The sequence below is a fragment of the Nicotiana attenuata genome, chromosome 7 (assembly GCF_001879085.1).
Source record: "Nicotiana attenuata strain UT chromosome 7, NIATTr2, whole genome shotgun sequence".
NCBI lineage: Eukaryota > Viridiplantae > Streptophyta > Magnoliopsida > Solanales > Solanaceae > Nicotiana > Nicotiana attenuata.
Genome location: NC_031995.1, coordinates 48,885,385 through 48,910,952, shown reverse-complemented (window position 1 = coordinate 48,910,952; position 25,568 = coordinate 48,885,385). Strand labels below are relative to the sequence as shown.

At 38.2% G+C, this 25,568-nt stretch overlaps 1 protein-coding gene across 1 annotated transcript; it reads left to right on the top strand.

Annotated features, from left to right (window-relative positions):
• LOC109229063 (eukaryotic translation initiation factor 2A) lies at positions 5,357–21,910 on the top strand. The gene is made up of 13 exons (XM_019394371.1): positions 5,357–5,590; positions 7,077–7,472; positions 7,562–7,748; positions 8,428–8,662; positions 8,752–8,820; positions 9,680–9,781; positions 9,926–9,966; positions 17,536–17,669; positions 18,279–18,342; positions 18,419–18,515; positions 18,604–18,743; positions 21,444–21,466; positions 21,574–21,910. Exons 2-13 carry the CDS (start codon positions 7,078–7,080, stop codon positions 21,668–21,670), a joined length of 1,584 nt encoding a protein of 527 aa, XP_019249916.1. The 5' UTR covers positions 5,357–5,590; position 7,077; the 3' UTR covers positions 21,671–21,910.

The following is a 25,568-nucleotide window of genomic DNA, read 5'->3' as shown; positions in this document are numbered from 1 at the left end:
AGGGTGATTATGTATTATCCCTTTAATAAAACAAGAAAATATTTCGCTAGAACAAAATTAAATGTAGTAGGGGATGTCGTGATTCCGTTTGGCCGATGATTCTAAAAAAATTATATCATAATAATTTTTCTGTAAATTTATTGTGTTTAATCAAAGTTAAAACTTTTTTCAATCATTACAATCGTCTCGATTATTTAAATTTTGGCTCGGCTGGGTTATTTTTAGTATTTCATTTTTAAAGTATCAAATTATATTACTAGGATCCTCATTTGTTACCTAAAACCGGTAAACTTCAATTTACCTAAAAGGATTTGCAATTCTCATGATACAAATATATTTGAAATTAGCAACATTTAGGATGTGTTTGGTATGAAGAAAAATATTTTTTTAGAAAATGTTTTAATGAAAAATGAGTGGTTTTATTATTTATTTTCCCTTGTTTGGTTGGTGAGTGAAAACCTTTTTCAAAAAAATATTTTTTAGTGTTTGGTTAGAGAGTAGAAAATATTTTTTAGGAAAATAATTTTTCATACTACTCTCCTCCCCCCTCACTCCCCAAGTACCTATGTTTTATGTGTTCTCCCCTCATCCCCTAAATACCCACATCTTCATGACTCTATTTTCTTCAAGAATTTAATTATTATTCTTCTAAAAATTCATACAAACTCAAAGGAATTAATGCGTTGCTTTACTTATTTTACGCAAAAACTACATTGAAATTTGTGCTCCATAACTAAAAAATACTCTTTTTTTGGTTAAAAAAAGAAAGTACTATTTCTACAACATGAAAAGAAAGTACTCATTTTATTGAAATGAAAGAAAATACTTTTTCTACATCATATATTCATTTTGTTGAAATTATTAGGCAAAATACTTTATCTACAACATTAAAAGAAAATACTTTTTCTACAAAGGAAAAGAAAGTACTCAATTTGTGAAAAAGAAAATACTTTTTTCTATATCATGAAAAGAAAGTACTCTTTTTGTTGAAACAAAAGAAAATACTTTTTCTACAACATGAAAAAAAAGTACTGATTTTGTGAAAAAGAAAATACTTTTTCTACATCATGAAAAGAAAGTACTTATTTTAATGAAAAATAAAGAAAATACTTTTTCTACATCACAAAATATTCATTTTGTTGAAATGAAAAGGAAAATACTCTATCTACAACATTAAAAGAAAATATTCTAAATAATATTTCTGTTTAGTGGTGGGGTGGGGGTTCGGGGGTAGGGTAGGGGTTGGGGTGGTGAGAGGTGAGTTAGGGTTGGTGGAAAGTTTTAATTTTACTACTTTTTATTATTTCGATCTTTGTTAGTATTATAAGAGGAAGAACTATCAAATAAATTTCTAAATTCAAATTGAGGAAAGAAGTTATTCGGCATGAATTGACATTATTCCAAAACATAAGATAATTTTAATATATGCTTATTTAAAAATTGAGAATATTGTAAAGATTTGGGTCAATAAGCGGGTTGGGTTACAACCCATTGTTTAGCTCATCTTGACAACTTGACCAACTCATCTTAACCTAAGTAAATTGGACAAGATTAAACAAATAATGACATATTTAGTGAGTCAGTCCAAATACAGCCCAAACAATCTATTTGTCACCCTCAAGTTCAATCCATATTTTACGGTCTTTTGGTAGATAGAGTGAGTAGATTCCAAGAATTTAGGCACAATGTCCCATTTTGGATAGGAGTTTTGAGCTGTGCATACTTGGTTCGTGAATAAAATTATTTGCTTACTAAAAAAAAGAAAAAGATTGATATAAAAGAGAATTCCTACAGATAGGGATGTACATAGGTCAGGTTGGTTCGGATTTTGCTATTATCAAACCAAACCATTTGTGTCGGGTTATTAAATTTAAAGACCAAACCAAACCAATAAAACTCGAGGTTTTCAATCTCTATTTTTCTCGGATTTTCGGGTTGTTCGGGTTTTTTCGAGTTTTTTCTGGTAAAATCTTCGTAGAACAAAACATATAACTTGTGCTCAAAATATTTCTTTAATCCTAGAAGATACAACTATATAATATTTTTTTCAAGAAAATAATGCAAAATATGAGATGTGTCATGACATTATCCTAAAATATTCAACAATAAAGACAATAAAATTATGTAATATAAATATTGTTAATTAAAAAGCCATAATAAAAATAAACATAATCTAAAAGTACTAAGTCATGCTAAAATAAGTAGACTAATAAGAGAGTATTAATTACATGACTAAACGCTAAAGAAAAAATAAAAAATAGGTTATGCACTTTTATCTAAATTATTGCAAAACAAAAATAGATATTCAATACATTGCCGTTCGGAGTATTGAATTGAATGCCTTTTATTATCATTAGTATTGATTTGATTTTGGTTTGGACTTTTGTTAGCATTATTTAAGTACTAATATTAATGGCTATAAAACTTATTGGAACATCCAAAAGTTATAAGTCCAACCTTGAAATAATACCTTAAAAGATAAAATTATGAAAAAATTTAAGAAATATTTATAAATTACTTTACAATAAGTATATTTATATATTAAATATATCTAAAATTTCTGTATATGGAATGTCGGCTTGTTTTGGTTTCGTTTTGACTTTCTTTAGTTAAAACAAACCAAATCAATTATGGTCGGATTTCTTTTTCCAACACCAAATCAAATCAAACCAAATCATAGTCGGGTTTTTTTTCTCGGTTTGACTCGGATTATCGAGTTGGTGCGGTTTGTCGGTTTCCTTTGTACACCCCTACCTATAGAGATCCAAATACTTCACTAGATTGTCATTAGAGATGGTAATTTGAGCCCAAACTCATTTGACCAGTCCAAATCCGCTCAAGGTTGGGTCGGTCACTGACCCGCCTATTTGTTGAACTCAACCCATCTTGGCCAATCCGTATCTACCCATTTAAAGCTGGGCTAATTTTTAGTAAAAATAGCACGGTCTAGCTAGTTTCGGACTGGTCATTTAAAAATTGCCAGCGTTTACCAAGTCAATGAAATATAACCACTATTTTGCTGCAACAGAGACCAATCTAGCATAATGTACTCGTGTTCGGTGCACCTGTGTATGAACTTCCAGCATATTATGCTGGAACTCCAACACACGGAAAGTTCCAGCATGATATACTGGAGATTCGAGCACTTGTGTATGAACTTCCAACATATTATACTGGACCGGTATACTTTGCTGGAACTCCAGTATATTATGCTGGAGTTCTAGTGTACTTATGCTGGAGCTCCAGCATACTTATCCTAGAACTCCAGTATAATATGCTGGAGATCAAGTATACTTATGCTAGAACTCCAGCATAATATACTGGCGTATTTTCCGGGTTTTGAACAGTGTTTTCGCTCAGATTTATCTTTACATGAAAAGTGGCTAAATTTCGATTACTTTTGAAACTAGGCTATTTTTGAACGACCACTTGTAAATCTGGCTATTTTTGAATTTCTCGCTAATTTTTTGCCCAAATTAATCCATGAGTAACTTTACTAAAATATCTTAAAATAATTCTTTTTTTGTTTGATATGTTATATATGACCATAACAAAAGAAAAAAAGTTTCTTTGATAGTTAAACAATTCATAAAAAATAACACATTATTAGTTAAAGCTTGATAAGAGTTGGAGGGGTTGGGTCATGACCCAAATTTTCTATATTGACCTAGCCTATCTTAGCTCAAGTAATTCTTGAACCACCTATTTATTGGCTCATCCCACTTTGACCCGCCTACTCCGTCCATTTGACACCGCTGGATGCTATACAACTCAACAAACTTGCCAGAGTGACGATAGAGGCAGCTGAACGCAGGATTTCAATTTTTACTTTTTGCCTTAAGTCGTTTAAATTATATTTTATATTATTGTGATATTTAAGTAAAGTTGAGTGTCTTTTTTATTATAAAAAAATTATTTAGTGACTTTCTATGATACATAGGCAAAGTTGAATGAGTTTTTTGTTATAAATAATAGTTTAACATCTTTAGTGCAATTAAATAAAAGTTGAGGAATCATCTGTTAAATCATCTGTAACTAAATGTTAGACTTCTAAAAAGAAAATGACAATCTTTAACATATCTTTTCTTTGTTAATTAAATCAGGAATAAAAAGTGTATTTACTTAAATGAGGAATAAAAAATTCATAAACAGATTTTTTTAAATGAAAATATGAATTCTAACATTGGAATGAAGAAAATATTAATTGAAGCACATGCTCTTTTTATGATTCAGATTTTCCTTTTGGGAAAATTTCACATAAAAACAACTGAGTTCCCTACTTTTCAATTTTATAGCCCATATTTCAATTTATAACCAACTAGCCCAAAAATAATAAGCTAAGATTCAAGATCCAACTTCAATAGGTTCTAGAATTTACTATTTAATTTTAAAAAAAGGTTTCTCAAGCTTTTAAGTTAATTTTCGAATCAGTAACTGTGACTCAAATATTAGTTCAACAAACCAAATCCATTTGGATGGTAAAAATTAGATTTTTAACAAGCTTAAACATGTGGGTTTAAATTTCGAATTTGATTTTGTGAGAAATTGGGAGTCGGTGTTATTTAGACTTGTTAGAAATAGTATAAGGAGGTTCTATATAAAATTTGAAGTCATTTAATGGAGATTTGGACTGATTTTGAACAAGAATTGCAACTGAAAATCGTGGAAGAAGTTCGTCTACATACACTTGTATAAAGGTGTATAAAAGTGTATAATAGTTTATAAGATGAGTTTATACACTCATATACATTATTATACAAAATTATACATAATTATACAAAAAACTGACTTCGTCTTCTTCCTTGCGTCTTTTCTAAAATTTAACTCAAATCTACTTCAAATCACTTCAAATTTAAATTTTGAACTCCTTTTGATATTTTCAATCAATTGGAACAACACCCAATCCAAACAACTAACACACTAAAAAATCCTATTTTTGAAAGCAAAGCTTTGAATGACCTTCAATGGTGGGCTTCTACTCTTCAATTTTCTTACATTGCAACCACGTGACACAGGGTAAGAAACATCAACGGCGAACGTCCCTTTGAAGCATATGTAGAAGATGTGAGAAAAAGAGAAAGTGAAAGCAATGTTGTGAGAACACATATTTAACTACATAGCTTTTAGAAGCAATGGTTGTAATAACACAAGTTTTGAATTTGCTAGTGCATTCAAAATATGTACAATATAGGCTATGTTGGGTAAAACTTAAAAACATGAGCCATTTTTTGTTATGACGTGAAGTCAGTGTATATTTACTTGTAATTCTTTCTTTCCTTTTCCCTTTTTATTAGTTACTGAAACTATGCAGTCAGCAGTGTCCCAATTACTAATTTCTTTATTCCCTTTTTAGAGGAGTTCCTCCTCTCTCAACATTTCAATAAAATTCCAAAGAAAGAGAAAACAAATGAATAATAAAGTTGCTCTATAGGTAACCCTGCAGACTCCACTTCTCCCTCTCGTCACCTCCCCATTATCGGTCTACACAAAATCGGAAAATAGCTCAAGTGAGCTGACAGCAGTGAATACTGTGATTGCGAAGTACACTCGCTCCAACTTTTACTGCATCATCTCAAGTATAATTTTTCCGGTAAATTGATTTCATCTTTTGTTTCTGTTATGCAAGCCCCAATGCACATTTAAAGCATCCCTAAAATTTGATTTGTGTTGATATTTTCACTTAGTTACCTGGTTATTTTAGAGCTCATTAAAATCAAGTGGAGAAAGTGAAATCATTTTCCCTTCAGTATACACAGTAAAGAATTGGCTTCTATTTGTTTCCTGTAGGTAATATGTTTCAGAGATTTTCTTTTGTGTATAGTTTTTTATTAGTAGGTCAAAGAATCATGCTTGCTCAACAACAACAACAACAACAAACCCAGTGAGTTCCCACAAGTGGAGTCTGTGGAGGGTAGTGTACGCGCAGACCTTACCCCTAACCTGGGAGGGGTAGAGAGCCGAATCATGCTTGCGCAGATACCTAAGCTAATCCACTAGAGCAGTCTACTCTGTTGGATTTGATATTTAACAAGGGTAGTCACCCTTATTAAAATTTTCGGTTTTGATACTGTGGTTGATACTTTCTCCATCAATATCATTATTAGTTTCAGGAGTGCTTGAGATTAATAAAAGGTAGGACATTTAATTAGTACTCCATTCGCCCCATTTTTTATGGCATTGTTTTACTGGGTACAGATTTTAAGAAAGTAAGATAAGCTTTTGAAACTTGTGGTCTAAAACAAGGCATAGATATTTTTGTGGCTATAGACATCTCATTAAGGGTAAAATGAGGAAGTTTAAAGTTAATTTTTTTTTTCTAAATATAGAAAGGTGTCATTATTTATGGGTTAGACTAAAAAGAAAATTGCGGCACATAAATTGGGACAGAGGGAGTAGTTTATTGCGTGTTTTAGTTTCAATATTACCTTGAGTTGAGAACCCATGCTTTTACTGGCATTTGGCTGTTGGCAAATCTGTGTTTCCTACAGCTTTACCTGAGTTGTGAAAAATGTTTTCTTCCACGGAATATATTTTTAGCCGAAAGGAGGAATTGATTACCTTTTACTTATTGGGTGGAAGTCATCTTCTTTTTTGCAGTCACTTATTTCAGTCAATACTTAAGACATTATTCGAACATTTAATACTGTCACTACAAGATGATCTTCATACCTTTTTTTTTGATGAAGTAAGAGAATTTCATTAAATGGCATATAGAAGATGCATGGCGAGAATATACAACAGAAGAATGTCTTACTGAATAACTAAGGAGCAGACACAATCCACAAACAAAGTTCAATACCAGGCCTCGTTGCATTACTATGTCACATACTTTTACGCCCAACTAAACACTGGAAAATTATTCAGAAAATGATGTCTCATAGTGAAATATTTTCACGAAAAAACTTTTTTTATGGAAAATACTTTCTTCTGTTTAGATGAACTCCCAAAGCTTTTGGAGGATAGTAAACTGACATTGTATGTAGCAAGTACAAACTCTGAATTGTTTCAACATCCATGAATCTGACTGATGTTAATTCTGGTATGGGCTAACATTGCTCTTATATTTGACACTATAGGATGGCGGTTGTAGAGCCTTCCCCTTCGTTGGATATTTTAGTAAGAGAACCAGAGGGTTTTGCTATATGGAATGGACCACCTTTCCCAAGCGGTCAACCTGGTATCAAGCTTGATAGGGTTCCTTGTACCAGTGCAAAGTTCAGTGAAGATGGGTCCAAACTCATGGTTACAAAATCAGACTCCATAATAAGCATCTTTGATTGCAAAACATTGAAAGAGATTAGGTCTTTTAATGTCCCAAACGTTCTTGCAGCTGTCATCTCTCCTTGTGGAACTTATCTTCAGACCTTCCAGAAATGCTCATCTCCTCAGGATAAGAACGTGGTCTTGTGGAAGATAGAAAATGGTGAATATGTTTACCAACTCTTCCAGAAAAATATGACAAAAGTTACATGGTAAATTTTCTTGTGTTTTGGCTGTCTATGTGGAAATTGATGCTCAGAATTTCAGAGTATTTTATTCAGTTGCACTCTGATTTTTTCAGGCCTTCTGTACGTTTCAGTTCTGACGAAACTGTTGCATGTCGATTGGCAACAAATGAGATCCAATTTTTTGATCCTAGGGATTTCTCTAAGGGATTTGTTAATCGGCTGCGAGTTCCTGCGATTGCTGCATTGGAGCTTTCTAAAGCCCCTGGATCCTACGTGGCTGCATTTGTTCCAGAATCCAAGGTCTATTTTGCACTTCAGGAAGAAAATTATTGGATACTCATAAATTATTAATTTGACACATCCATATATTATACTCTTGATGATGAATGTGCATTTTGATATGCCTCCTGACTTTTTAACTAATCCATAGTATGCTTTTTGTTAGAGAACTTGACACAAACTAATGCCGAGCGCATTCAGTCAAGTCTCATTGAAGTGCACTCCATCCTAAAAGTTTCTCTATAAATTCAAAAGCTTTTTCCAGTAGTTGTTCAAGCTGCTCCTTAATGTAATAAAAAATACACTTGAGCCTTTGGGAATATATGGCAGGCTTTCATAACGAATTCTATACGGGAGGTACATAGTAATCCAGATATCCACGAGCTGTCTTGCTGGTTTTAAAGAGTTGTATTTCTGCACAGCACAGTACAATGTGTTTGTTGTAGTGAAAGCTGAGGGGAAGCTACTCGAGAGTAGTCAACAAAGTGAATCTGAAAAGTTGCCTGAATATTTTGGAGTTCTTTTCGGCACAGTAATATCCAAAAACCAATAGGCGTAATAGAAGAGTAAAATACTTCCTTAGTTTCATGCAACCAGATTACAACACAGCATAAAATTCTTCAAGTGTCGTGTGCTTAAGGCTGCCAGTTCTCAGGACTCAGGGTTCCCATTTAACCTTTTGGAAAATTAATTTATGCAGGGAATGCCAGCCAGTGTTCAGATATATGCATGTGGAAAGGACTTACAAAGTCAAGCTGTTGCTCGACGCAGCTTCTTCCGCTGCTCAACTGTGCAACTGAGCTGGAATTCTGGTTCTACAGGGCTTCTAGTGGTGGTCCAATCAGATGTTGATAAAACAAACCAAAGCTACTACGGAGAATCAAAGTTGAACTACTTGACTACTGATGGGACCCATGAAGGGCTTGTTCCTCTCCGTATGTTGTTTTCGTCTTCTTAATCTTCAGCCAAAGTTATGTGTTGAATGAGTGAATTTGCGACTTACTGATCCTTGGGTATGTTGCAGGTAAAGACGGCCCTATTCATGATGTTCAATGGTCCTATTCGGGTAAAGAATTTGCAGCTGTTTATGGTTGTATCCTTTACCAACACCCAAAAACCCACCCTCAAGGCTTCTGAAATTGTTATAAGAAATGAAAAGAAAGCCTTAGAGAAAAGGGAAAAAAAAGAAGAGTGAAAAGAGTCCATGGAAATGTTACACACTTGTTGTGAAAAACCATACAAGTTGAAGACAAGAATATTTGGAAGAAATGTTACAAAGTTTGAAGTTGGATGCAACTTTTCAAGACTCGGTAGAAGTTTGAATATATGCACACTTATAACTAGTTGCTAAAGCTTAGAGTTTGGTTCTTCCATTATTCTCTCATTCGTGGTTCTGGGTGTTACTGTTTTTCTTTAATTATTCCTTTTAAAATCTTCTCTCTCGCTTAAGAGGAGTAATACACAATAAAAAATGTGAGACAAGTGTTAAATGGTGGAGGACATCTAGCACACATATTCTTTTTGCTCTTCAACTTACAGAGGAGGTCCAAGGTGAAGTGCGTTAGATCATTGCTTTTATATACTCACTGAACATGCGCTCTGTTCATTAATAGGGTCTAAATTTAGTCCTAATAAAGAAGCTTTTATTTCCTCCCTCGAGTGGATTTGTTCAAAGATTAATTTGCAACTAGTATCCGCCTTCAAAGCAATGCCATAGCAATCGAGGAGTTAGAGTAACAACCTTGGGAACCAAGGCTCAAATATAGGAGAAATGACACTAGGTGAATTTATCCCTTCTGCCTAAGCATTAGATGTTGCTTTAGTTGAAGGTGCAAAATAGCCTCGACACCTCTGTTACTAAAAAAATATGCAGCTAGAATTCCTATATTTTTTCTTGAATCCATTGTTTCATGTATTTTCTGGATGTTGCTGCTATTCCTTAAATCACTTAGTTATGCCTGCTATGGCCACGGTGTTCGACAAGAAGTGCAATCCTCTGCTTGAGCTTGGAACAGGCCCATACAACACTATCAGATGGAATCCGCTGGGGAACTGTATCCTTTTCTTAGAAAAAACTTTCTTTTTCTAATTTGTCATCATTGTTTCTAGTTGGTCATTGGAAAAAGGGCTAGTTCAGCCTGCTAGTTTATTTCCATCTGCAGTTACTGCTTTTGCTTGCCTTAATCCTTGTTCTACAGTTATATGCTTGGCAGGCTTTGGTAACTTACCAGGAGACATGGTATGTATATCTAGATGATTACTATATTCAGACGTCGGAAATGTCCATAACTCTTATATCTGTTTCAAATATCATGGATTGCTACTACCTATAAAAAAAGAAGACTTTTGACACAGGCTAAATATAATCAAAGTACCAACATTTCCCTTATTACCAACAATTAAACGAGAGATGGAAAGAGTTCGACATATCCCTTGATGTGTAGTTTTTCTAATTTAAAATCAGCTTTTATATCAAGTAGCATCCTAACTCATGTGATTAAGAGTAAAATAGGGATGTTAAAGGAGTCAATCTTTTCGAGATAGAACAAAAAGAAAAGAATCTCATATAAAATAAGATCAAGGAAGTAGAATACTAGATTTCAGTGCTAAATAGAACACAAAATGATCAGCTTCATTGGAGGCATGCCAAACTTTTAACTATTCTAAGCTTGCTGCTTAGCAAATCATGCTCGAGGACATTCTTTAGAACATATAGCGATCGACATAATTGGTGTATATGACCATTTGATTCTCCCTGTGCAAAACAAAACCCAATTGAGTTATCAGATAGTTAATGTAGATAGTGTTAGATAGTTAAGTGCAAACAATAATATTTACACTCTCCCTGTCCCATTTTATGTGATGTTATTTGATTGCGTGTGGAGCGTAAGAAAGAAAAAAAGACTTGAACTTGTAGTCTGAAACAAGTCGTATATTCGTGTGGCTATAAATCATCTCGTCAAGGGTAAAATGGGAAGTTTAAAGTTAAATTGTTTCTAAATATGTATCATTCTTTTTGGGAAAGACTAAAAAGGAAAGTTCATCACATAAATTGGGACAGAGGGAGTGATATAATATACTCATCTAAAATATATATTTATTAATGTAGTATCATCTACTCTTAAAAAAATGTTGTATCAGGTGGGTAAAACAACCATGTACATGGTAAAGTATCCCTATAAAGGGATTAATGCGTAAGTCATTATTCTTCGCTCATTCTCTCAGTCTTTTATCCCTGTTTCTCTTATATTTCATATGACATCTAAGCTTTTATTAGAAATTAATATGCATTTACCAGTAATATTTGAGATAAGAAAATGTCATTCACCCATATTATTCCTAAAACCGTCTTGTTTATTTGAGTCTTCTTTGCTTCTTGCGAGTGTTATGCATCAACCAACATACCACGAAACCAAGAATATTTCAGCAAACAAAATTCGAGAAGCCACGTCTTAAGTGGAGGTCACGCACTGACTAGGTTGCAGATTTTTATTAGGGGATCCACTCCATCTGCTCAGCGCGTGAACTCTATTGAGACTGTTAGAATAGTCATGTAAATAGGAGTAAATAAATAACCCTAATCCAATATATATTAGGAGTAGGACATGTTATGTGTGTATATATATAGGGCTCATTGTAACATATGTTAATACATCAATAAGATTTTTCTCCCGTGCATTCTCACATGGTATCAGAGCTATCGTGAGATATTTATCGCTGTGCATAAATTCCAGCGACTCCGGGAAGAAAAAAAAAAAAAAACCTTTTTTTCTGGCAAAACAGCACTGTCCGCAAGAAAAAATCAATATCCGTCGGTGTTGTGCAAAAACCAACACCACCACGAGATAGATCAGCTTCCGGCGACCAAACCACAAAAATTTCTCCGGCAGAACCTCTCCCACGCGCCCTCACGCGCCGCCAGAAAATATTTTCCGGCGAGTCTCCGTCGTCACGCGCCGGCGCGTGAGGCCTCTTCCGGCCATTTTTTGGCCGAGCTTCTTCAGGACAGCCTGGTCGCACAGCAATTCCGACCCTACCCATCCTGTTTTCGTTTGATTCCGACCACTTTGAGTTTTTCCGACGACTACACTGATTTTTCCGGCAGCTACAGTACTTTTTCGGCAAACACAGTGTTTTCTTCATCTGTTTCAGAGAATTTTCAGTTGATTCTTTTTGTTATTTGGTGATAATCCAACCATGTCTTTGGGAGTCGATGCTTTCGGGTCTAGAAACCCGGGTTCTGGCAGTTCCGGTGTTATGATTACCTCAGAACCTTTAATGGGAGGTTCAAACTACTTAGATTGGGCTTCATCTGTCGAGTTGTGGTGTAAATGTCAAGGAGTTCAAGATCATTTAACAAAAAAGGCTAGCGAAGGTGATGAAAAGGCCAAAACACAGTGGGAGAAGGTCGATGCTCAGTTATGTAGTATCCTGTGGCGATCTATTGATTCCAAGTTGATGCCCTTGTTCCGTCCATTCCAGACATGTTATTTAGTTTGGGAAAAGGCTCGTAATCTATACACTAATGACATATCTCGTTTCTATGATGTAATATCGCGAATGACAAGCTTGAAGAAACAGGAATTAGATATGTCTACTTACTTGGGACAAGTTCAGGCAGTCATGGAAGAATTTGAGACGTTGATGCCAGTTTCTGCTAGTATTGAAAAACAACAAGAGCAACGACAGAAGATGTTTCTAGTTCTTACACTCGCTGGACTCCCTAATGACCTTGATTCAGTACGTGACCAGATTTTGGCTAGTCCAACCGTCCCCACAGTTGATGAATTATTCTCTCGATTACTTCGCCTTGCTGCAGCACCTAGTCACCCAGTGAGCTCATCACAGACACTTGACTCATCTGTCCTCGTATCCCAATCAGTGGACAATCGGGCATCTCATACTATGGAGAATAGACGAGGAGGAGGTCGTTTTGGAAGATCTAGACCCAAGTGCTCCTATTGTCATAAACTTGGACACACTCGTGATGTATGCTATTCTTTACATGGCCGCCCAACCAAAAATGCTTATGTTGCTCAGACTGAGACTACAGGTAACCAGGGATTTTCTTTATCTGAAGGGGAGTATAATGAGTTCCTTCAGTATCGAGCAAGTAAGCAGACATCTCCACAAGTAGCTTCTGTTGCTCAGACTAATACTTCTGTTGCTGGTAATTCTTTTGCTTGTGTTTCCCAGTCTAGTCCTCCTGGACAATGGGTTGTGGACTCAGCCGCTTCTGATCATATCTCTGGTAATAAATCACTTTTGTCAAATATTGCGTATTCACAGTCTCTTCCCACTGTTACTTTAGCCAATGGGTCTCAAACCAAAGCAAAAGGAGTTGGACAAGCGAATCCCCTACCCTCTGTCACTCTAGATTCCGTTCTCTATGTCCCTGGCTGTCCTTTTAATCTTGCATCTGTTAGTCGTTTGACTCGTGCCCTCCATTGTGGTATATATTTTATTGATGATTCTTTTATTATGCAGGACCGCAGTACAGGGCAGACGATTAGAACAGGACTTGAATCAGAAGGGCTTTACTACCTTAACTCCCTAAAATCCTCCAAGGCATGTCTAGTTACAGATCCTCCGGACCTAATTCATAGACGTTTAGGACATCCAAGCTTATCCAAGCTTCAGAAGATGGTGCCTGGTTTGTCTAGTTTATCCACATTAGAGTGCGAGTCATGTCAGCTCGGGAAACATACCCGAGCCTCCTATCCTCGTAGTATTGAGAGTCACGCAGAGTCTATTTTTTCTTTAGTTCACTCTGATATATGGGGTCCTAGTAGAGTCAGTTCAACCTTGGGATTTCGTTATTTTGTTAGTTTTATTGATGATCATTCAAGATGTACTTGGATTTTCTTAATGAAAGATCGTTCTGAGTTGTTTTCTATATTCCAGAATTTTTGTGCTGAAATTAAAAATCAATTTGGTGTTTCCATTCGCACTTTTCGCAGTGATAATGCCTTAGAATATTTATCCTCTCAATTTCAGCAGTTTATGACTTCTCAAGGAATTATTCATCAGACCTCTTGTCCTTATACCCCTCAGCAAAATGGGGTTGCAGAGAGAAAGAATAGGCACATCATTGAGACTGCTCGCACACTTCTCATTGAATCTCATGTTCCGCTGCGTTTTTGGGGCGATGCAGTTCTCACAGCTTGTTATTTAGTTAATCGGATGCCTTCCTCTCCCATCCAGAATCAGATACCGTATGCAGTATTGTTTCCCCAATCACCCGTATACTCTGTTCCCCCTCGTGTTTTTGGGAGCACTTGTTTCGTTCATAACCTAGCCCCTGGGAAAGATAAGTTAGCTCCTCGTGCTCTCAAGTGTGTCTTCCTTGGTTATTCTCGTGTTCAGAAGGGATATCGTTGTTACTCACTTGATCTTCGTCGGTACTTTATGTCCTCTGATGTCACATTTTTTGAGTCTAAACCTTTCTTTACCTCTTCTGACCTTTCTGACCCCCTTGATATATCTGAGGTCTTACCTATACCGACCTTTAAGGAGTCTACTATAGCTCCTCCTTCACCTTCCGCCACAGAAGTCTTACCCGAGTCTCCTATAGCTCCTCCTTCACCTTCCGCTATAGAAGTCTTATCCATTCCAGCCGTTGAGGAGTCTAGTGTGGCTCCTCCTAGACTCCCTGCCACAGGAACACCACTTTTGACATATCATCGTCGTCCGCGCCCAGCATCAGGTCCAGCTAATTCACGTCCTGCACCTGACCCTGCTAATACTGCGGACTTGTCTCCTCTTAATCAACCGATTGCACTTCGGAAAGGTATACGGGCCACCCTTAATCCTAATCCCCATTATGTCGGTTTGAGTTATCATCGTTTGTCATCACCCTATTATGCTTTTCTATCTTCTTTGTCCTCTGTTTCCATCCCTAAGTCTACAGGTGAAGCATTGTCTCATCCAGGATGGCGACAGGCTATGATTGACGAGATGTCTGCTTTACATACGAGTGGTACTTGGGAGCTCGTCCCTCTTCCTTCAGGTAAATCTACTGTTGGTTGTCGTTGGGTGTATGCAGTCAAGGTTGGTCCGGATGGTAAGGTTGATCGTCTTAAAGCTCGTCTTGTTGCCAAAGGATATACTCAGATATTTGGGCTCGATTACAGTGATACCTTCTCTCCTGTGGCTAAGATAGCATCAGTCCGCCTTTTTCTATCCATGGCTGCTGTTCGCCATTGGCCCCTCTATCAGCTGGACATTAAGAATGCTTTTTTACACGGTGACCTTGAGGATGAAGTTTATATGGAGCAACCACCTGGGTTTGTTGCTCAGGGGGAGTCTCGTGGCCTTGTATGTCGCTTGCGTCGGTCACTTTATGGTCTAAAGCAGTCTCCTCGAGCATGGTTTGGTAAGTTCAGCACAGTTATTCGAGAATTTGGCATGATTCAGAGTGAAGCTGATCATTCTGTATTCTATCGGCATTCTGCCTCGAGTCTCTGTATTTATCTGGTGGTCTATGTTCACGACATTGTTATTACCGGCAATGACCAGGATGGTATTACTAAATTGAAGCAACATCTCTTGCAACACTTTCAGACTAAGGATCTGGGCAAACTAAAGTATTTTCTGGGTATTGAAGTCGCTCAGTCTAGCTCAGGTGTTGTGATCTCACAACGAAAGTATGCCTTAGATATTCTTGAAGAGACAGGAATGACAGGTTGTAGACCGGTTGACACTCCGATGGATCCGAATTCTAAACTTATGCCAGGACAGGGGGAGCCTCTTAGCGATGCTGCAAGATATAGACGGTTGGTTGGTAAATTAAATTACCTTACAGTGACAAGACCTGACATTTCCTTTTCTGTGAGTGTTGTGAGTCAGTTTATGGATTCTCCGTGTGATAGTCATTGGGATGCAGTTGTTCGCATTCTTCGGTATATAAAATCAGCTCCAGGCAAAGGTTTATTGTTTGAGGGTCGAGGCCATGAGCAGATCGTTGGATACTCAGATGCTGATTGGGCAGGATCACCTTCTGATAGACGTTCTACGTCTGGATATTGTGTCTTGGTAGGAGGAAATTTGGTGTCCTGGAAGAGCAAGAAACAGAATGTGGTTGCTCGGTCTAGTGCAGAAGCAGAATATCGAGCGATGGCTATGGCGACATGTGAGCTAATTTGGATCAAACAGTTGCTCAAGGAGTTGAAATTTGGTGAGATTAGTCAGATGGGACTTGTGTGTGATAATCAAGCTGCTCTTCATATTGCGTCAAATCCAGTGTTCCATGAGAGAACTAAACACATTGAGATTGACTGTCACTTTGTTAGAGAAAAGATACTCTCGGGAGATATTGCTACAAAGTTTGTGAAGTCGAATGATCAGCTTGCAGATATTTTCACCAAGTCCCTCACTGGTCCTCGTATTAACTACATATGTAACAAGCTCGGTACATATGATTTATATGCACCAGCTTGAGGGGGAGTGTTAGAATAGTCATGTAAATAGGAGTAAATAAATAACCCTAATCCAATATATATTAGGAGTAGGACATGTTATGTGTGTATATATATAGGGCTCATTGTAACATATGTTAATACATCAATAAGATTTTTCTCCCGTGCATTCTCACAGAGACAATTCAGTGAATTTCTTGCTTTCATGGCAGTTGATTTCCATTCCCAGCCTAACTAATTTCGATCACCTGAACCCTAATTCAGCATGGCTCAAAAAGTTCCTTCTTCCTCTTTTTTTCCTGTGAGATTAATGTAATATTCTGACTCACTGGGGTCGACTACCTGCGAATCATCCCATCCATCTTTCATATTTTTCCAGTGGTTTTGCCTAGTTTATGACGGTAGTGTCTTTTGCTGACAAAGATCTTACTGTACACCCACTTTCAGTAGGATTATCCTGCACCATAAGCCTCAATTATAACCTGCGACAATCTCCACTGATTTTCAATTGTTCTCTAGTTTTTTTTGGGTGAATTTTCTCGATAAATAGAATATCCCGTGATTTTTATGACGAACAGATGTTCAAAGATCTCATTCTGACAGCTTTTTCGGGTTAATTTTCCAGCAAGCTCAATTCCTTCCCCTGGTCTGTTCATCAATTTCCAACCATTTCCTTGGACATTTTGGCCTCCTTCAATTATGTCATAGGGATTGGATAATTTTGGTCACAAGAAAATAAGATATAGTGATTTATGTGGCACCCAAGGGTGTGGCCTTAAGTGGGTGCAACCTTAGAGATCAGGGTTCAAATTCTAGCTGAGACAAGAAGCATTAGGTAATTTCTTCCCATCTACCTAAGCTTGAAAGCCAGAGTTAGCCGGTATCTATGCTAGTGGGAGGTAATAGGTACCCGATGAAATAGTCTACGTGCACGCAAGCTGGCCTAGACATCATCGCTATAAAAGAAAGGGAAGATATGGTGATTTGTGTAGTCAGATGGTTTCTTTTATCTCATTAAAGTGAGCTCCTTTAGTATATGGCACTTAAATAATCCTCTTAGGCTTGTAGTTTTAGTTGTTCAAATTGGTAAAATATTGCCTATATCTCTTAGTCCTCCATTCTTGTTATTTGGGTTGTTGGCTCAGCAGCTTCTACTCATATTTGCGCTAATAAACCACTCTGGCAAGTGCAGCCTGCCTGCACCTTGACCTTCATTTATGGTAGTTGTCTGAACAATTTAGACGACTGTATTTCGCCATGTCTACCTGGAGGTTGAGAAAGTTCCTACTAAATCTTAGTTGATTCATAGAGTGATGCTTGCCTGTGATATTGAATTACAAGTTTCTTCTGCTTATTTAGCTTAGCTTTTAAGCGATTAGTCATGACTTCAGGCATTCTGGGACTACAAGGAAAAGCAGCAGCTTGGAACTACAAGGGCTGAATTGTCAGTGACAAGTGAATGGTCTCCTGATGGTCGGTACTTTATGACTGCCACAACAGCTCCACGCCTTCAAGTTGATAATGGGTATGCATATGTTTTGCTGATTTTGTTTTTAAAAGAATGTGCTTTGGCTAAACGGTAACTTGAGAACCTAGTGTACAAATTTTTCAATTTGTAGCTTGCAATGATAAGACAATTTAATGCATCACAGTTAGTGCATTTTGCTCCATTTGATACCATATCAGAATATCTTGATAGCTGTCTGGACCACTTGACTTCTGTCAATCTATTGATTTAATAATGTCTTAAATCTTTAATCTAGTGGTCAACTTTTCAGATGCTGATGTTAATCCACCTGTAGGTTTGTTATAGCAATTATCTATCTTCCTTACTAAAAATGGATCTGTTGAATTATGGCCCTAATGCAACTGCATGAACTTATAATTATGTTGAGAAGCCCTCGGTGATTCTAAAGAATGAGAAGCTTGTGAGCATGCTTAATGTTGCCTTTGTGGGAAGAGTGAGGCAATGGGTTCATTGGCTAAAAGACCGAATTTTGTTTTACAATCAAAATATTGTTGCCTTTGTTTGGAATGAGAGAAAGTGGGTGCCAGGTTTATGGAAGCAGATATATTTGGCAATTTTGTTATTAAATACATGATAGCTAATGCTCATTCTTTCATGTTTTCGAAGGGTTAAAATTTTTCACCACAATGGATCATTGTACTTCAAGAAGATGTTTGACAGATTGTATCAGGTTAATAGTCTTGCTATTTTTTTTCTGCGAACCAACTTGCTCTGCCTGCTTACTTCTTTGTTCACTCCTCTGACAGGTTGATTGGAAGCCAGAGTCAGTAGAAAAATTTGGTGACATTGAAGACCTTGTGAAGGCAGTTGGCTCGGTGAAAATAGATGAAGCTAAAGCGCCAGGTTCCTCCTGTTTAAATCTTGTAACAAAGTTTGATGTAATGCCCATGTACTTGTTATAATGGGAGCTGAAACCAAAATGTCTTTCCAGGGAAAGGATCAAAAGCTACCCAGGCCGTTCCAAAAGCTACCCAGGCCGTTCCAAAGGCTACACCTGCCAATCCTCCTGCAGCAAAACCTGCTGCTTATCGTCCACCTCATGCGAAGGTTGCTGCTGAGGTTCAAGCAGAGGTATGGAAGGGATACTTTATTGATTACTTATAACTTTTTTCTTCTGATAAGTCAGAGGTATTCATTGATAGCACACCAAGCTGGTGTATAGAGTGCTTATACCTTACCATAATTGGTATTCAATCTAATAATTTCAATGAATTTTTTGGCATTTAGCTACATTCTTAGAGCAAAATAACTTTGTCGAGCATTTTGAATGTCATGCCTGGGGAGTTAATACTTTTAATTTCCCAATGGAGAACACTGACATTATGAATATGCTATGTTATTTCCGTCTATATTACAATGTATAAACTACATTACATAAATGATATGGTATGTTTAATATGATGATTACTCACTAGTGGGTTTTCTGCGCAGCCATTACCTTTGTGAAGTTAACTGACCTTGTATACAGCAACTACTACAACAACAACAACTACCCAGTAAAATCCCACAAAGTGGGGTCTGGGGAGGGTAATGTGTACGCAGACCTTACCCCTACCCCGATAGGGCAGAGATGCTGTTTCGTATAGACCCTCGGCTCAGAAAGACGGAAATAAAAAACAAGAAAAGACAATTCATTAGTAACTCCAGTAGAAACCGTAATTTTAAGCATAACAACCAAAAGATGAATGACATGCAATAACAGTAACCAGAATCTAAGGTCCGGGGCTAAGATAAACAACAAGGATAGTGTGGATTCAACATAAACTGCAAGCCATCTAAGGTCAACCCTAATCCAACCCCGCCTCACCCCCGGTATGAAGTAAGGAAAGCTCACTACCCCCTAACCTTACAACCCTAATGCTTGACCTCCAGACCTTCCTATCAAGGGCCATGTCCTCGGAAATCTGCAGTAGTACCATGTCCTGCCTGATCACCTCTCTCCAATACTTCTTAGGCCTCCTTCTACCTCTTCTCGTACCCACCACGGCCAACTGCTCACACCTCCTCACCGGGGCATCAAGACTTCTCCTCTGCACGTGCCCGAACCATCTGAGCCTCGCTTCCCGCATCTTGTCATCCACAGGAGCCACGCCCACCTTCTTCCGAATATCTTCATTCCTAATCTTGTCTATCCTAGTGTGCCCGCACATCCACCTCAGCATCCGCATCTTTGCTACCTTCATCCTCTGGATATGGGAGTTCTTAACCGGCCAACACGCTGCCCCATACAACATGGTCGGTCTAACCACAGCTCTATAAAACTTACCTTTGAGTATCGGTGGCACTTTCTTGTCACACAAGACTCCAGATGCAAGCCTCCATTTCATCCAGCCCGCCCCTACACGGTGAGTGACGTCCTCGTCGATCTCTCCGTCCCCCTGAATCATCGACCCAAGGTACTTGAAGCTATCTCTCTTGGGGATTGTATACAGCAACTAGAATATTTATTAAGTTGGTTCCCTTGTAAAAAACTTCTTCAGTAATATTATACTGTAACAAAGTTTCAAGTAAGTAAAGGTGTTCGATTTTCATACTATTGCTATTGTTAAGATATTCTCTTCCCACAATTTGGCTAGAATGGTTACTCCATATACCCAATCTTTGGACTTAACATTATCCTCATAATGGTTAATGCCATGTCAATTGTGAATTGGATTTAATGATGGTAAATAATAAGAAAAAATATAAAGGCTAGCCCAAAATGCATGTTTAATTTTCTTGAATGAAGCGTCCCTTCTCTACCTTTCTGTGATGAACTCTATTTCTGACTCCTTAAGACATGTAGGTGACTGAATCCCAAAAGAATATTAAGGTCCTTTATCGAATATGAATAGCTCTTGTTCTCTATAAATTTCATATGGTTTAGTTCGATAGCAATCAACCTGTAGAGAATAAAAGGAACATAGGTATGTAATATAATGCATTAGATGTGTTGAGCTTAATTATTCTATAAGTAATTACATGGATCTTTATCTTTCCTTCTTTTCTGTAAAACATCTCCTGAAATTTTAAAGCCAAATCTGATATTTCAGTTATTACTGTCCAATCTTTATTGGCAACTCATTTTCCTTTAGAACTCTCTTCCTTAGAAAATGAGAAGAAAAAGCTGAGGTTAGACAGTCTACCATTTGGAGGGAGCAGATATACAATTTGTGAATTTATTATCTCTCATTTTCTCTATGTAACTAAAAAAGATACCACTCTTAGGTGGGGCTGAACGCGATAGAACTGATAATAAATTACACATTTGGCACTTCTTGCTTGATCGTTCCTCTTCTTTTCGCCCGGGCAAGAGGATCCTGAACTTTTCAAATATGTTCTCTCACTCGCTGATCTCTACCCCATTTTGATATAAAAAGCTTTGGAAGGTTTCCCGAACTGAAAAGATACTGCTTTTCTGAATAGACTTTGTTCTGGGAAACAAACATAATTATTTTCAGGATATGGATAAAAAATACTTAGAGATAGGATTTCACAAAGAATAATATAGATATTCTCTGTAAACATTTCTTCAAAAGTTAATCTCAACCCAGAACTTTTCGAAAAAATATGTTTACTGCATTAGGATGTAGTTACCTTTACAGGACACATTCTGATGATAAACTTGCAATGTGGTAACAACGTGATGGTTTATTAGCTACTTTCAAAATGTCATAATTTGTATATACATGTCATCTGAAAGTTCATCCATGCGGTATTTCCAGTTATATTTTTCTCCTTTAGTTTGCGCCACTAGTATGCTAATAGTAAGCATCTGTTTCATTTTGACAGTTATTTGGAGGAAGTTCTTCTGGGTAAGCTTCAATGCACTTTTCCTCTTTTTTTGTTTTTCTTTTGTAATATTTCGGATGCTCAAACTATTAAGTTGCTATACATCATTCCGTATTTCACATGAATATAGGGAGCTGAGCAAGAATGCATTGAAAAACAAGAAAAAGCGGGAGAAACAACGGGAGAAAAAACAAGCTGAGGGTGCTTCTGGAACTGGTGGTTCATGATCAGATGCATCTTTACAGAATGCTGTTTTTAACATGCAGGTCATGAGGGGCCTAAAGCAAGATAAGGTTTTCATGGACCCTCATACATACCGAAGATTTATTTGATTTGACCTAATATTTGTAGAAAATATAAATCAAATTTTGTTTCATATCTTCTTTTCCAAATTTAGTTTTCAGCCCATGTGCTAGATTTGAAATAAAATTGCCCTTTTCTCAAGTAAATTTACTTGTGTTGGATGAGTGGGATGGTGGAGCTGCCAGTTAGAGAGGAATTTAGTGACAGAAGGGAAATGTTTCTCTTTTTTTTTTTTTTTTTTTTTTTTTTTTTTTTGGTTGTTGTTGTGTTACTACCTTCTGGTTATGAAATTGGACTATGCGACAAAAAACGTATGGCTTATATCTGTGCATATTTGTACGAATTTTCTTGAATTAGGGGCGAATTTTCTTGAATTAGGGGCAAAATTTATTTGTAGGGTAACTACCATTTTCTAATGGTCACTAAACAACGGGCGACCGACAAAGCTGCCGACGACTACCCTCCCATCGCAAGGTAGGTCCCCTCTCTCTCATCTCTTCCCTCTTTCCCCCCATCTCTCTCCTTTCCTCTCTTTTCTTTTTCTTCCCCTTCTTTTTTACGTCTTCTCTTTACACTTCTCCCACCGCCAGCGACCTCACCAGTGGCGACGTTTTCTTTCTCCTCTTTCTTCCTCTCTCTCTCTCCCCCTCGTTTTCCCTCTCTTTGCGTGTGTCAGTGCGTGTTTTCGAGGCTGCGTACAGTGAACAGGGCTGACTGAGTTCCGGCGAGGTTCAGTCACGCACCGGTGCGTGAGCATAAATACAGTCAGGTTTTCGGCCAAATTTTGTATCACTGGTGGTCACCCCCTCAACTGAACATGTCCCAATTGATTTCAAGCCACTTCCGACGTGATCCAATAACTCAGGATAGATATCCAGCGAGCTCTATTGTCTCCGTCGACTTTTATTCCTCTGTTTAAAAAACTAGGCTCTTCTATTCTTTTTTTGTTATATTCTGTTTTCGATATGCTCTGTTACAATCTGTTTCTTCTGTTCCAAATGTGTTCTTTATTTGTCGTTGTGTTCTAATTGCGGTTACTGTATTTGCTTGTGGGCTTTAGATTAGTGAATTTTGTCTCGCTTATCTACCTGCTACTACCATTTCTAGTACATTAGTTTTGTGGTAGTGCTTGCTTAGTGTGCCTTAGATTATAGTGGCTGTAGTGAATTATGGTAGGGTAAGGTCATGTCCTCAGGGAGGTCCTCGGGGAGGGGGAGGGGGAGGGGGTCGGGGAGGGGGTATGTGGAGGTGGGTGGGGGTCGATTGCAAGGGGAGGTAAGGGTGGTAAGGGAGTCCCCAAGCTTAGAGTTGGGTCTTGGAACATAAGGACTTTGACGGGAAAGTCTATAGAGTTAGCAAAGGTTCTCCATAAGAGGAAGATCAATATAGCTTGTCTCTAGGATACTAGATAGGTGGGAGTTAAGGCACGAGATGTAGACGAATTTAGACTATGGTACTCTAGACGCGTGGGGGGGGGGGGGGAGGGGCAAGAATGGGGTAGGTAGGGATCTCAGGGAGCTAGTGGTGGAGGTTAGGAAGGTGAACAATAGGCTGATGATTATTATAAGCTGGTTGTTGGGGGATTTACTTTAAACGTGATTAGTGCGTACGCTTCCCAAGTGGGCTTGGACGAGGAGATCAAAGGCATTTCTTGGAGAATTTGGATGAGGTTGTGCGTGGTATTCCGCACACTGAGAAACTTTTCATAGGAGGAGATTTCGATGGCCATATTGGGGTGATTCTGGGGGTTATGATGATGTGCATGGCGACTTTGCTTTTGGAATTAGAAACGGAGGAGGAACTTCGCTACTGGATTCACTACCGGATTTTGCTAAGACTTTTGATTTGGTGATAACTAATTTAAGTTATCAAGTAGGGGAGCTTTGACTAAAGACAAAGCCTAGGAGTTGGAGGATATGTTGCTGGCTATGGGGCATGGAGGAGTAGTGGGGACACAAGAGGTATGTGAACCACGACAGCGAATTGCATTGGAAGTTGCTAGAGAGGTATTAGCGGTCTTGAAGGGCTACTCTAGTGGTCACAAGGGGGACTAATGGTGGAATGGAGAGGTCCAAGGTAAAGAGGAAGCCGAGAAAGCGATGTATTTGAAGCTTTTGGAGAGCGTGGACTAGGAGGAGAATAGAATGAATATGGAGCGGTATATGATTGCTAAAAAGGAAACAAAGTTAGCGGTCACGACGACGACGAAGACTGTAGCGTTTGAACTGTATGAAGAACTTTAGGGCAAATGCGGGGATAAAAAGCTGTATATGCTAGCCAAGGCGAGAAAAAGGAAGGCCCATGACCTGGACCAAGTGAAGTGCATCAAAGACGAGGAATATAGAGTTTTGTTGGATGAGGCACATATTCGATAGAGATGACAGACTTACTTCCATGCACTCTTGTACGAAGATGGAGATAGGAACATTGTGTAGGGTGACTTGCAACACTCGGAGAGTCATCAAGACTTTGGGTATTATAGGCATATAAAAGTTGAGGAGGTAGAGGGGGTTATGCATAAGATGAGTAAGGGAAGAGTGACGGGGCCAATCAAAATTCTGTTTTGGAAGGGTGCGATAGGGTGGGCTTGGAGTGGCTCACTGAGCTATTTATTGTCATTTTTAGGACGAAAAAGGTGACGAAGAATGGAGGTGGAGTACAATGCCTTTGTACAAGAACAATGGTGATATCCAAAGTTGCAACAACTATCGGGGTATCAAGCTACTAAGCCATACTATGGAAGTCTGGGAGAGGGTGGTGGAGCTGAGAGTGAGGAAGAGTGTCTATTTCCGAGAACCAGTTCAGATTTATACCGGGACGTTCGACTACGGAGGCTAGTCACCTTGTTAGGAGATTGATAGAGCAGTATAGGGAGAGGAGGAGGGATTTACATATGGTGTTCATCTACTTAGAGTAGGCTTACAATAAAGTTCCGAGGGAGGTTCTTTGGAGATATTTGGAGGCTAGAGGTGTTCCTGTTGCATACATTACGACAATTAAGGACATCTATGATGGAGCTACGACTCGAGTGAGGACAGTCGAAGGGGACTTGAAACTTTCTAGTTGTGATGGGGCTGACGCATCGACCCTCAACCCATTTTTATTTGCCCTGGCGGCTGATGCACTGACGCCCTACATTCAAGGGGAGGTGCTGTGGTGCATGTTATTTGCATATGACATTATACTGTTGATGATACGTGAGGCGGTGTTAACGCGAGATTAGAGGTTTGGAGGCGGACTCTGGAGTCTAAAGGTTTCAAGTTGAGCAGGACCAAGAAAGAATACTTGGAGTGCAAGTTTAGTGGTGCGACTCAGGAAGTGGATGAGGACGTGAGACTTGATTCACAAGTCATCCCTAGGAGAGAAAGTTTCTAGTACCTTGCGTTAGTTATACAAGGGAATGGGGAGATTGACGAGGATGTCACACATCGTATTGGAGCGGGGTGGATGAAATGGAGGCCCGCTTCCTGTATTTTGTGAAATAATAATGTGCGAGCAAAACTTAAAAGTAAGTTTTATAGAGCGCTGGTTAGACCGACTATGTTTTACGGGGCTGAGTGTTGGCCAGTCAAGAATTCCCATGTCCAGAAGATGAAGGTAGCAGAAATGAGGATGTTGAGATGGATGTGCAGGTATAACAGGATAAATAAAATTCGGAATGAAGATATTCCGGACAAGGTGAGCGTGGCTCCTGTGGAGGACAAGATGCGGGAAGCGAGACTTAGATGGTTCGGACATGTGAAGAGGAGAGGTACATATGCCCCAGCAAGGAGGTGTAAGAGGTTGGTCTTGGAGGGTCCAAGGAGAGGTAGATGTTGGCTG